Consider the following 14,439-nt stretch of genomic DNA (forward strand, 5'->3'; position numbering starts at 1 on the left):
TAACGAAAACTTTCATACGTTTGTCTCGATTTTTTTCGGGATGACGAGACGAGACAGAAAATTGAGAATAGACAATTTTATATTTTCCAAAAAGACATTTATTTTAGCATGATTCTAAAACATTGATGATTGAATCGCATGAAATCGAACATTGTAACATTTCATCTTGCTTTTTTACTGAATTTCATGTTCGGTGATTAAGAATGTTGGTTTAATTCTCTTGACTAGCTTATTTTTCTTCTTAAGAAACATTTATAGATTACGACCACTTATGGCGTGTTATTTATATTAAGGATTAAAAACTTAACAACTCGAGGTGAAATTATTTGCAAACAGTGACAAAATCTGGATTTTTTTACAACTTTGCAATGATATCTGATCAACTTTGATAAATTTTACAAGTGAACATGATTGACTTAAATAAAACTGAAACTGAAAACACATGCGTATATCGAAAAAAAATCAGAAATCCTCACACTCGAATATTTTTTAACACTCGACTAAGTTCTTTCAAAGCAACCCAGTAATTTTGTTTCGTTTTATTTTTCGAGTCTTTGTCGAAAAGAAATCGGAAACAGCCTTTGCCGATAAAAAAATCTCGAAAGGTTTTCTTCAGTCCGAATTTTTACAATTAATAGAGATATTTATCGAAAAGCGAATGAGATCTCCTAAACTCCATTCAAAGCGAACCTAAAAGCAAGCTTCAAAAATGAAAATAGAAAAAATTTATGATTAAAAAAGACAAAAAGCCGAATTCCCAATACTTTAAGCACACTGAACCGAGCCCCATTATAATTGCGAAAATTTAACCGATTATTCAACTTTCCTGTTTTACTGAAAAAACAAAGCTTGTACGCTTGTTTAACTTAAATGGGAAAACTAAATCTCGTTAAAGTACTTCGAGAATCGTTCATGACTAACACTTGATTCATAAAATTACCCCAATTGAAAAAAAAAATGGACCCATAGAACTTTTTATATGGCTGGGAATTCGCAAATTCAGATGCATTTTTGGAAGTTATAGTCAGTCGCATTTCACTTTCGTAATTGGAGAGAACAATTTGCCCTCCTTTAGCAAATGAAACTCATTTGAAATTGAACAAGATCAAAAGACTAAACGCAAAAAATCAAATTTGATAACTTTTCCTGAAACACAAAAAAAACCACGCGACTCAAAGTGATAATACTAGTGAAATGAGTAGTAATACATAATATTCATTAAAAAAACTACAGAAAAGTTCTTCTTTTTTTCTTCAAATCAAGTTCATTTTTAGTGCGAGGTGCAATTAGAGAACCAAACCAATGCGTAAAAATAAAATAAGCATAATTGACATTTTGCTTCAAAAAATGAATGGCAAACAAAAAAAGTTTCTCATTGAAATCAAGTTTTCTTGGTGTAAAAATATCAATCTTTCATATAAAGAACTCTAATGGATCACTTTACTCGCTCGAAATTGAACTAAAAATCAAAAACTTCAGACTAGTTTTTCTCGCCACTGGGTAAACTTTTTGAAAAATAATAATGTCGTTCGAATCACTACTGAAAATGCTTAAATTTGATATATCACTTGACCCATTCCGATGATGATGTAGGATGCCTGATTTTGTGGAAAACAAAAAAAAACTAAAACACACCCGGAACAAAAACTGAATATCCCATTGAGACACTGGATCACATTCCAGCGTTTTCGAGGGAGCTTCCACTCGCAGGGAAAACTTGATCCTGGGTTCTAGCTCTTTTCGAGATCAGTCTCAACTATTCTCAAGTAATAGGGGAAAGCGAAGTTTTGATGGTGGTTAATTTCAAATACAGTGAAGTAGAAAAAAAGTAAAGCAAAAATAAATCGTGTTTGAGTTCACTAGATATACATATGGCCGATAATTTTTCTAATGCAGTTTTGCAATATTGCACAAAGCTGATTTCCAACGTTTTCAATTTCTGGAAATTCTATTCTGGAAACGATTTCACGGGGTCCAAATCTGTATCTAGCCTCAGATTGTCAAAATCTGGGCTGCTGTCAAAAAAAGCATCCTGATTGGTCGGTTTTGGCGGCAACGGCAAGGGTTTTGAGGGGTCCGATATGGCATTTTTCTTGAAGCTGTTCAGCTTGCGATTGATATTGGGCAGCATTGCGTAACCATTTTTGATGACGTAATTTGAATTGGGTTTCGGAGGCGGCGAATGTCTCGATAGAAGAGGGGAATCTTCCATATTCTGATAACTTTTCGCATCGCTTGAGTTTAAACGGTTGCTCGCCTCTGGCTTGTGTTTCCTTTCCATAGGAGTACTTGCAGTCAGCGTTCTAAAACAGATTTAAAAAATGTTAATAACTTTATCGTGTCGGTGGCATTGGCAAGTGTATGATTTTTTAATTGAACAATTTGTGTATAACTTAATTTAAAGTTTGAATATAATTTTAAGTGCTTACTTTTATTAGGCATAGAAAATCGTTCAACTCTTTTTCCTGTCAACTTTTTTATTAGTTAAATATATCGCATACATATATCGTTTAAAACATTGGGCAAAAAGACGATCGTTTGTTAATGTTTTTTTTTCTCAAAATTTTGGTGAATTAGTTGAACACGGGTCTGGATCGCTAAGTGAATCGCTTAAATTGCCCATATTTGGTACACTTGTCATTCTAGACGTACTTTACACTAACTTACCAAAATATTAATGATTTATCTTACTCGGCAAAAAGCCACGACTTTGAAACTCACTTTCTTGCAGTGCAGTAACCAAGATGGTCATCTTGGAACCCAAATTCAGCATCGGACAAGTAAACCGAGTTGCAACTGAATGCGCCCGCCACGCTATCACTGAACTGCTCTGGAAACGGACTCGCTGTATCATCAACTCTCAGTTGATTACACACACGCATGTAACTTCTCGAGAAATCATCATCGTTGCATGATTCATTTTGACTGATAGCCGAATTACTCATTGCAATCGAAAGCAAACTTGAAATATCATCTGTCAGGCCGTCTCGTTTAGCTAGCGTGCTATAATTTCCGAGTGAGTTGGCATATATTGTATTAGTGTCTGTTTTATTTGACCCAGTTGAGCAAGGGTAGTCCCATTTTGGGATCGATCCATCGTTCATGATTTCAGGAGACTCTGTACGAATCGTTGGCAAGAGAGATTCCTGAGTTTCATTAAGCTGCGAACTATTCACATTCATTCCTGAAGGTGTAACATATATCGGACTGTAGAACCCTGGATCATTTTCGGTTTGCTCTTCGTTAGTCCCATCATTCTGCTGATTGAAATATAAAAGCCTCAAAAACGAATCCAGAAAATTCAGAATGTCGAAAAAAGTCGGACGCTTGCTCGGCTTTTTATTCCAACAATTCTCCATCATTTGTCCCAGTTCCGGGATGCAAGATTCTGGAGGTTCCAATCTACCGCCAGACTTCACAAAGTGCAGCACATCGACGTTATCTTTGCCTGGATACGGCTGGTTTCCAAACGTCATAATTTCCCAGAAAACAACCCCGTAGCTCCAGACATCAGATTGGGATGTGAAGATTCCGTCAATTAGGGATTCTGGCGACATCCAGCGAACTGGCATTAATGCATTGCCCGTTTTTCTGTAGTACTCCTGTTTGTATACATCTCTCGCTAATCCAAAATCTCCTACTTTAACAATATAGTCACAATTAGCTCTTGCTTCCTTCAAAGCCGGATCTGCAATTTTTGAGACCAGGCAATTCCTAGCGGCAAGATCTCTGTGTAACATGTGGTGTTCGCTTAAATAGTTACATCCATTTGCAATATCAATCGCAAACATAATTTGGTCTTTGAGCGACAAGGGTTCCCTTGACGAGCAGTTCGAATGTTCATCAAACTCATCTTCGTCTTCGTTTCTCGACTGCCGCAAAAAAGTTAAAAGGTCATTCTGCATTAACTCCATGATAATTCCAATGGGCTCACTGTCCATGCAAATACCGTAAACTTCGACAATGTTCGGATGCTCAAAATTTCGCATCAAAATTGCCTCTTGAATGAAGTCTTGCTTTTGCTCAGGCCCTGCGTTGTTGTTTAGAAACTTTACCGCAATTCGGGTGTTGGCGATCGAGCCTTCTCTTAATCTCGACAACGCCGAGTATACTTCTCCGAAAGCGCCAGATCCAATCAAGTTGTCGATTTGAATGTAATTCGCCTTAATCATCTTCAAGCCTTGCAATGAATCGAACTTTTTACTGCCTGTGTAATTTGTTCCCACATAATACAAAATATCATTTTCAGCTTTAAACGGCGCTTCCTGGAGCAAACTTAATCTAGCTCGGTTCAAAGTGTTAAGCTGTATCGTATTTGGTGAAGTAACTTCCGATATTCTTTTGTTTTTGAAACTGGAAATTACGCACCAGTTTCGACAAGAAATGAAAACGAAAATCAGTATCACAAAGCCACTAAAAGCGCACATTAGCAAAGCTGTTTGGGAAGTCATGGCCAGTCCGAACACTTTAAGCTCACTTGACTTAATATCAGGTGCCGAATCATCGGGCAGAAGATAAGCGAATGACGAGTTGACACTCGGGCTGAAATGACTCACACCGAAGTCAGTTCTGACCCTCGCTCGCAGAAAAATGCCTATTGTAATATCTTTTCCAATTTGCAAATCAATAGTGGAACGATTTCCTTTATAAATCTGTGAGCAACTTTCTCGAAGAGGTTCCGTTTCTGTTGAGACTTTGCAGGCTTGCACTTCGAAAATCAAGCTGGAATTTTTGGGACAATTTAGTCTTCTAGATTCCAATAATACTCTTAAAATTCTTCTGTTACGGTGCAATTCGGGTTTATTTGGGGCTTCCGGGTTACCGGGCAGCGTCCTTAAAATAAGTGTATCGTCTTGATAACTATTTGCAGTTGCATTTGATTTCGTTTGAGTTACCAGCATTTCAGTCTTGTAAATAACTGTAAGCATAACTTTGTACATATTATAAAACTTCAATTCACTAAACGTAAATTTCACTTTTTCGCCTCTTCGCATCAGAAGATTCTCTTCTGTTGTCGATTCAACCAATTCATTTTTCTCTCCATCAATGTCGTATATACTAACAATCGCGGACTCAAAATCGTGTTGCCTTGAAAAAGTCCACGACATTTCTATTGTGGATTCGTTTACATTTTCCAGCAACAACTTTTTAGGCAGGTCAAATGTTTTTATGGTTTTTGTTTTAGGTGGCGAAATTAAATCTTCGTGAAGCGCATGATAAACGCTGATTGCAACTTTATACAACGTAGCGGGCTGCAGGTCTTTCAAGGTTACTGAATAAGTCTTCTTTCCTCTCGAATATTCCGGCTGAAAAATTACGTGCTTCAGATCTTTTGGGTAATTATCAGAGCTGCGCCATCCAATGTAAAATTGGAGGTCATTTGAAGGTCCGTTTAATTGCCTGGGGTTCATAAAGGTCAACATAATTTCATACGGGTTCACCCGGTATACGTGGAAAGATTCCACGCCTGAAGGTGGCCCAATAGACGTTCGGAAATAAACAGGGGGACTGAGTGATGGGTACTGATAACTGAAATAGTTCGTGACTCCGATTTGAAAAACATAAGTCGTGACTGCTTTCAGATTCAGAATAGTTTTATTTTTACCAATTAGGTCTACATCGTAGCTAACATTGCATTTAACCATTGCATGCTCGCTCGTAGGTCCGCATGTGTCAATTTGCGCTAAACTATCAACTTCTTTAAAGAAAATTGAGAAAACGACTGTCGGCATTTTCGTGTGAACGCAACTTGGATCCTCAATTCTACTCGGAACAAAATCGGGTTTAAACCCTAGATTTATCGAGTTATAAGTCATTGCAAGTAATGTAGGACTAACTGAGTAGTTTCTAGGAATGAGACACTTCTCAGGCGGTACTGGTTGCAAATCGTGACCAAATGCAACTATGTCTGTGAACTCCTTTTGTGGTTGGACCGGGGGAAGCGGTAACTCCTGGGATGTCAAAACTTCGCCAGCTCCGTCAATACTATTGACATGCTCACAGCTCAGGAAGTTCTGGGAAGCTCTTTTTGTCATCCAAGTGACACCTTTCGAATCGGCAGTAGCTGATATAATGGAAGCAAACAGCGGTATTGTTCCATGCGGGACATCTGGATTGTTCATTATTTCCACTTCCTGGCACGAACATCCATCAAAAGACATTCGGACGAATTTGAAGTCAGCTCCAGATTCGGATCCAGAACTTTCAGCTGTCACAACTAAGCGTTCGTTTATCAATGCCAGAGAATTAACTAGAAGTGTGGGTCCCAGTCGATTTCCCAGGAGTGCATGGCACTTTTGAACCTGATCGACTTTACAACCAAAAGTTTCTAAAGCTGTCTCGTCGTCATACCTAAAACAATAACTTTAACTTAACTTGTTTATAAGTTTCATTGGAGAAATTATAAGAATGAGTATCATACAAATCACGAGTTTAACATTGTCGGTCACTAACCAGCAGATCTTGAATTGATTCATATGTATAGAAAACGCTAATTTTTACACCAAAACAGCATAATTTGTATAACTTTCGATATTAATCTTAGGCTTTACTATATCCGAAATAACCAATTATTGTAATAAGATAACGTACTTCTCTGACAAAGAGTATTCATCATTGAAGTCGGGGTCCAGCAACGGGTAGAGTTTGAATGCCTGTCTGTCGACCAGATTAGTCATATGACCACTCTCCATCTTCACGCTGTATCTTATTCCATACACTTCCACCTGGTGTATACTTCTGGACCGATCTGGCTTCTCCGAAATGAAGGTCAACAGTCCCGAGATCCAGGGGTCAACTACTAGCGACACTATCTTCTCATCGATGTCCAATGCAAACTCTTTAGTTCTGAAAAGACAACTCAATATGAAACCCGTTGTTTTTTATACCAATCCACTTTTAAAAAAAATCAGAAACAATCAACTTGCTTTTGAAGAGTTTCATGCGGTAATTCAAAGATGATCTCCCTTAATTAGCAGAAAGCGTTCAGAACATACTGGACGCAAAGCAGCATATAAAAAAGAGGGTTCTTTTCATAACTATGGTTCCAAGTCACGGGAAGGAACCATTGAATAGGGTGGGTTCTTTCAGCCCAATTTTTACCGCATAGATAAAATCTTGTGAAAAATCAAGGTTGGTATCATGTAAAAAATCTTTTAGCTGTAATTTGAAATACAAAAAAAACATAGAAAAGTCGCCAAGTCGAGAAATATTAGAATTTTTGTTTTTCAGATGATATCTCGACAGAATGCTAAGCTACCAACTTAATGCTACGGATCTTTTTTTTTATTTTAGCTAGAATGATTCTTGTAGTTCCTCTGGAATTCATAACCTTTACTGGGAAAGACTTGAGGAAATTCTAAACATAATCAACACGTTGGAAGCGTCCAATAACTCAAGTAAACAGAAAAAAAATAATGACTAGTTTTATTTGAACTTCAAAGAAAAAAACAGCTAGCCTTGAAGCTCTTTGCATTTTTAGAACAATTTATGATTGAATTTGTTGATAAAATTGACCGCCCAATCTGAAAAAACTGGATGAACAAGCAAGTTTTTTATTCCGCTGGGAAATCTGAAAAATAAAATCCATTTTCGAAACTAGAAGTGGATCACGTGATTCGTGACCTTTAATACGCTTTTGCCGTTCGATAGAAATGAATTGAACTTGAAAAGAAATCAAAACGCGAAAATCCCGAACAAATTACGACTTCCTGAAAAAAATCATCACGACCTATATAAAAGTCTAAACTACGTTCATCGGCTCTAATAAGTGATTATTTTTTCGATTTTAGTTTTTTTTATTGATTTTTGAATGACGGTGCTCGAAAACTCGGTACAAAAACTTCAGCTAGTTCTACATGTAATTAAAAACACTATATCCACGCTCTGTGACGAAAGATTTAACTTTTGTTTAATCAAGGAAAATATGCAAATTATTCACGCCGCTTTCGAGCCTGCCTACTAGCTACTAGGTACGCAGTGACGCACTACAACAATAACTAGGCTCAAAAGTATTGCCCAGCAGCATGGGTCATAAACTGCTGTTGGACACCTAATATAATAAACAAAAACCACAAAAGGTTGTCACTAACTTAAGCGACATGCAAGGTGGTACACTACAAACCCCTATAGCAATTCTGAGAATGCTTAACTTCAAAGGCAAACAGACCATTTTTTCTCGCAATTTAAATTATCCATGTTCTTTTTGCGAACTTAAATTATCCATGTACGGAAAAAGTCGGTAACTTTTTTGGTATCTGAAATCCAAAACAAGAATCCCAATTGGTTCAAACCACGACTGAAAGAGGCTTTCATATAATATATTATTCAAATTGGGGTCAAGTTTCTGCGTTGTACCTATGCGAACAAAAAACACTCAAATATCGAAATTCCTTCAACTACGTGATCGAAAATGATGGTCTTTAAGAGATTCGACCCCCTGCCTACCTTAAGAGTCCCCCCTTTGTACTATTTTGAGATATCCATTTTTGGCTGACGGACCCTGAATTTTGTCTTAAAGCCCTATTTTTCCAAAAAGTCACTAACAACGCCTTTTTGGCCTTTTTTTTCAAAATTTGCCTCCGGCGCAGAAAATTTATAGTGAAGGGGGAGAGCTCAGAAAATCAATTTGGTTGACAAAATTTTCTTAAAATCCACTCCCCTGGAGACAATCTTAGACGCGCCCCTGCACATGAGTTTATATAAATGCAGCAGGATGACTCTAATAATTTTGAGTAACAACTTACGGGAAGACTTGTGCAGTAAAATAGGTATTAGGGTCAGTTTCGTTGGTGGCTCTGACAAGGTCAAACATTATTATTTTCCGACTTCTGATCTCCACCCAATATAACACCTGTTGAACCCAGTCCACTGTAAGAAGGTCCGCATCTTCGCTTACCCAAACTAAATCTCCGACTTTCGTCTTACTAGCCATAGAAAACTGGACAATTGACGGTTTTGGGTTACGGTTCTGGTCGATCCAAAACAGCTCATTTTTAAACGCAATGTATGATATTGAACTTATTTTGGTCACTTCGGTTGCTTCTGTTTGACTCCCTTCATCTGAGCTGAAAATGATTTCGAATTTGTGTTTTAGTTTATCGTAAAGGTGGACTGTCCGCGGAGAAACCACTAAATATTTCGGCACAGGATTTTGTTTCGAACAAGCTCCGAAAAAGCTCTCTGTTCGATTCAAAACTTTCTCGTATGTGCTAACTTGCAGTTGGTATTCAAAAACATCGTCAATACTTTGACCTCTGATTTCTAAAAACGTTTGGTTTCCAGGAACAACACTCGATTTAAACTTGGGTTTTTCCTTTTTCTCTGTCTTGTCAACTGGTGAAAATCGGTAATACACGGTGTAGTTGTCAACGTCGATACTCGCGACTGGTGGTTTCCAGCGAATCTCAACGTCGGCAACCATGGAGGACGGAGGGGTTTGAATCGATGGTATGAATCGATGCGTAACATGGCTCTGCACATCCGCTGGTGCGAGTAACAGCGCGATAGCTCTATCGATCCTGCTGTAATCTTCTGGACTTGCAACTTCAACTGAAAACGATCATCTTCAGATAAAAAATATCTCAAGTTCAAAAAAATCCTTCTTCCTTTCATTTGAGCCAAAACAAACAGACACATTTTAGCAGATAACGAAAAAGAACCAATTTTCTATCATCAAAGTACTCATATTTAAAATCGAGTAAAACAGCAAACTGGCAATTTCATTATTGGAAAAACACCGCCTATCCGTCGAAGGAAAAACTCAACTTCTCATAATTGTCGACAAATTTAACAAATCCGATCAATATTTATCCACTCCTTTATTTTGCAGTTGAATTTTAAATTTAGGTATCTCACTTTTAGATTTTGTAGGGAAAAAAATATTTTGAGTTCAGTGTTCCAATCAAAATGCGGGATCAGATTTCATCAAATTATCGACTCGTTTCTAAGTCCAACTGGGGACGTCTTAGACTTAGATGTGATCTTTTAGAATGATTACACAAAAAATCAGGTACTTACACTTCGCCGCAACAGCAGATGTAAAGATATGTAAAATAAAGGCAAAAATCAGCAGAGCCAAAGAAACCGAGAAACGCTTTGGATGAAAGCTACTCGATAGTAGGTTTTTAGTCATAACAAATTGCTTTTAAAAAAATAACTAGACAAAATATAAAACTAAGGTTCAAAATCGACTTCAATGCATTCAAAAGAGCCGGCGCTCAAAGTGGAGTCCAGCATTTAAAATTTCCAGACGAAATTCGATAGACCGAGTGTTAAAAACTTCCAGTTGTTTGAACAAAAACAACACAGGTAAATCTCAAAAATTCCTGCTTGTTTTGCTATTTAATTTTTGAGTAAGGCGTTTCGAATTGAGAGCAGGATTAAAGGACACAAAATGCAGGCGATACCTCAAATTGGACCCGGTTTGATTCAAGAGCCCAAATTTTACTGGGGCAACGGGGAGAAAGGCGATATAAAGTTTTAATAAATTCTGACTGGGAACTTTTCTTAGTAATTCTAAGCTCGATCAGGTAGCACAAGGCAAGACATATTGGCAAACACTAGTCGCATTAGGCTGGTCTAACTAGGTCGCAATGCTTATCTCGATTCACACGCTGGACCACATTTCGAGAGATTCATTTCTAGATCACACGGGGCTTTTAAGTGCGTTTCCGGGGAGGGGTGATTAATTGCGATATTAAAGTATTGACACAGAGAAAGTGTTAGTTGAGTGAAATGGGTTTTACTTTGAGCGAGGATCTTCTTTAGGGCGCAATGAAATGAGGCTTTGCGAATATTGCTCGTGGGTAAGAGTTAGGTTGCGGATTTTGGGCTAAGTTTTACAAGATAGTACGGAGCGAGATTTGAGAGTTCCACAATACAAAGCATGTGTTTGTAATCGCTAATGCCTCTTAATCCGTTGCGAGGGCTGATCATGCTGGGAACATAATGCCGACAAACATTGAGATTAAGACGCGAAGAAGCTGTCAAGATAGCGCTACCAACAACCTCAACAAATTTGGGAAAACTTTGGAAAACACATGGCAGAGACGCAATCATTGACCCGTTGGGACTTTTAAATAAAAAGAACTCGAAAACTTGCACCGAAATTTGGGCTAACATAAGCACCCGAAATCAAAAGATTACATAATTTACTACCTCTTAAAATACTTAATTCAGGAGAGGTCCAAATTATAGAGAGAGTTGTATTCAAAGCAATCACTGCAACGATTACACAACGGTAGATTAACGTTCATCTAACAGGAGAAAATGGATGCTATTTACATTGAAAACTTAGACTGTCCTAGAGAACAAGTTTAAACAGGTGAGTGATCAGCGGGACAGTTTACAATTTACCTGACAAAGAGGGAGGTGTTTTAACTTCCCCTTTGTTTAATCAATGACCAAGTTGCCGTGAGTTCCAACACGTGCCCTAAATTCAATGATTGCCAAACCTTATACCGATGGGACAATTCATTTTACTCATTACGAGTTGGTATATATACTTTGAACCGTGTCAATGCTTTAATCGATTCTTATATCAGCCAACCGATATGATTAGAGTCTATTAATCTTATAATTGATAAAACAAAGTCAACACACAATTGGGAAAGTCTCAAGGAAACCGAAAAAAATGATTGCAATTTTTTTGAACATTTTTCAACTTTTGAAAAATGATTTGCAACTTTTCAATATTTTTAACTTTCCAAAAAAAATATCATCTCAAAGCATTTTGAACTTCAAAAATCTTTTATGATTGACACTTTCATAAAAACAAACAAAAACAAGTTCACAAAACTGAAACGATGGCTGATTTTTTATTTAGAAATTTTTTTATTTTAAGTTAAAGTCAATTTTAACAACTAAAATTAATTAAATCACGTTTTTCGCGCCCCTTGCTCTTTCTTACCGAAAAACTAAAGAGCTTATATTGCCTTCCATTTACCAAATGTATTGAACTAAAAAAGAAATCAAAGGTCAAACCAAAAAACATCAATTCAGAGCGTAAAACTCTTTAAGATTTTTTTCCGAGAAAAGGCACACAACCTAATTATGCGATAAACCACTTCGTCATTAACACTTAATTAGACCGAAGTTCATCTCGATCATAGACAAAAGATCAACCAAGTACAAAAAAATAAACTTTGAGGTAGATTAATGTGAGTATCATTTCCCAATTTTTTAGCAGCAAAAAAGGCCAAATGTGAATTAACAACCAGAAGCCCGGCTGCACATCTAAGGCGATCCAAAGCTAGCAAAAAAATCCATAACAAAATTACTGGGTGGGAAACAAATAGATATTCCAATTGTTTCCAAAAATATATATTATAAATATAATTTCCTAAGGAGCAAGATACCAGTTCTGAACAAAATTTCAAAACTTTTCATTCCGGTAGAATCATAATTCTAAAAAGCTAAAATACCAGTGTTGGCAAAATATGGTTTTTAAGAAAAAAAAATGGATTTTTTATTAGTCTTTGAGCAATCTCAGGCAAAATGCAAGTTTTATTACGCTTTTGCATATATCTATGCTAAAGGACGCATCAAGAGCCTGAAAATATTCAGGAATGTTTTGTGGAATCAGCTGTTTTAAACAGCACTTGTTTTTTTTTGATAGCCCTGAAGATAACCGATGTTATTTAAAAAACTGACGAGCATCTTGTTGAGCTTAACTCATCCACTAAAAGAGAGAAAACTGAAATAAAAAAGAAAAGACGGCTGCTGCGTTAGTATCACAGAAATCTCCCCCAAAAAAATTCAAAAGAGAATAATACAAAAACTAAAAAACAATTTCTTGAATTTTTATATTAAATTTGCGAGCTTCTTGATTTAGTTTTCAACTTTAACAATGAACTTTTTTACAAAGTTGATCTAAGATTCATACCAGTTGCGATATATTAAAAACAACATCGCAGAATAACCAACAGAAAAAGGAAAAAGCCGCTAAGTTGAAGAATATTTACAAAAATGTGTCGAAGCTAGATCTATCAAAAATTTCCTAGGTTTATCTCATTTTGGCTTGAATAAAGATCAACTTGAAAAAACCATAGCAATTAAGACAACCGAATACCTAAAATTTAAAAGGAATCAGTTGATATTTGCAAATACCTGAGTAAGCATTGATTGAGTTGAAAAAACGTTCTCGATAGGCTAACTTGATATTCCAAAAACTGTCAAAATCTTAAGATGGGATTTCTGTCTTTTGCGTCGATGCCAGAACATGGTTCTGTACTTCTCTTTGTCCGAGTAACTGCCTGATTGCTTAATGAACTCCGCTGTGAGCATCTGATTTATCAACGGCAACTGGAAACGAATATAAGTAGATTTAAAAAATCATTCATGCCACTTGAACCAAAATCGTCAAACACAATTAACCAGATATCTTTTCTACGAAAGATTGAAAATCAAGTGCATCCACAAGCGGCTATTTTTCTAATTAAAGTAACACACCGTCAAAGTTTTGAAACCTTCTTAGCATTGTGGTAAGGCGTGCACTTTGTAATCGTCAGATCGTGTATTCGATCCCATGCCATGGCAATGATAGTATGTGAGGACGAGCTCTCACTTGAATTCTCGCTTCAGGTCTACCACAACCTGACCATATTTGGCTGCAATAGTGGTACCACATGAAAATTCTAGACGCAAAAAAACTGCCTTGAGTCGCAAAAAAGAGCTTCGCTCAACAAAATTAAACAGTCTGGAATGTGGGGAGATAATACAAATGGACTATCCTCGTCAGGACTCTTAAGGCCTACTGATAGATCCTCTGTGATTCGCAGGAACTACATTATTATTATAATCTATCAGTCCCAGGAAATAACCTCAACTTCACATAAATTTAGACAAAAAGAAAAACCTGATCAAAATCGAACCACTTCGCGTTTTTGTTAATTTCTGGATTTTTTTTGTGGAGCAAAATTTCTGACTAAATCCCAACATCATGGCAGTCCTCGTCGATGAACGTCGCTTAAAATGTCGCAAAATGTGTTGTCTTAGGTGTGTGTACCCACTTTTAAGGCAACGTAGTGAGTGAGTGAGTGGGAAAGGTTGTCCTCAAGTACAGGTTTGAGGCATATTAGACAGTTCCAAGGCATACATCAATAGCTCGTTGTGTTTTAATTGGTCACATAAGGCCCGTGACAATTCACGGGTTCTAGAATTATTGCTCCGTACATTGCCATTGCTAGACGGTCCCTTTGTGTCGTTCTTTCTGTCGAACTCAAAAAACCGTCATAGTTTTAAAAATTTCTATCCGTTCAAGAAAATAATATCAATTTCGCAAAAAATACAGTCAATTTTGACAAATCTGATCAAAATCTAACTACTTCCAAATTTGACTGTTCAACTTTTGAAACAGCATTTCTCTTTGATTTTGTACACAAAATTCATTTCAGAGTTTCAATAAAAGTAGTCAGATCGAAATAAGCGATCCAGTTTCCT

General features: G+C 36.8%; 1 protein-coding gene across 1 annotated transcript; it reads right to left on the bottom strand.

The window, feature by feature from the left end:
* Positions 1-1,802: 1,802 nt before the first annotated feature.
* LOC134847607 (proto-oncogene tyrosine-protein kinase ROS-like) lies at positions 1,803-10,853 on the bottom strand. Its single transcript, XM_063864722.1, has 5 exons — positions 10,018-10,853; positions 8,745-9,549; positions 6,592-6,846; positions 2,722-6,351; positions 1,803-2,303 (listed from the first exon to the last, which is right to left on the bottom strand). Exons 1-5 carry the CDS (start codon positions 10,130-10,132, stop codon positions 1,949-1,951), a joined length of 5,160 nt encoding a protein of 1,719 aa, XP_063720792.1. The 5' UTR covers positions 10,133-10,853; the 3' UTR covers positions 1,803-1,948.
* Between the last annotated feature and the right edge of the window lie 3,586 nt (positions 10,854-14,439).

This window comes from Symsagittifera roscoffensis, chromosome 6 (assembly GCF_963678635.1).
Source record: "Symsagittifera roscoffensis chromosome 6, txSymRosc1.1, whole genome shotgun sequence".
Classification (NCBI taxonomy): Eukaryota; Metazoa; Xenacoelomorpha; order Acoela; family Convolutidae; genus Symsagittifera; species Symsagittifera roscoffensis.

Coding starts and splice junctions, on each gene's coding strand:
- LOC134847607 (XM_063864722.1), bottom strand. CDS start 10,132: ATGACTAAAAACCTACTATCGAGTAGCTTTCATCCAAAGCGTTTCTCG. Junction 9,550..10,017: donor ATCTGCTGTTGCGGCGAAGT/GTAAGTACCTGA, acceptor GATCGTTTTCAG/TTGAAGTTGCAAGTCCAGAA. Junction 2,304..2,721: donor GGTTACTGCACTGCAAGAAA/GTGAGTTTCAAA, acceptor AATCTGTTTTAG/AACGCTGACTGCAAGTACTC.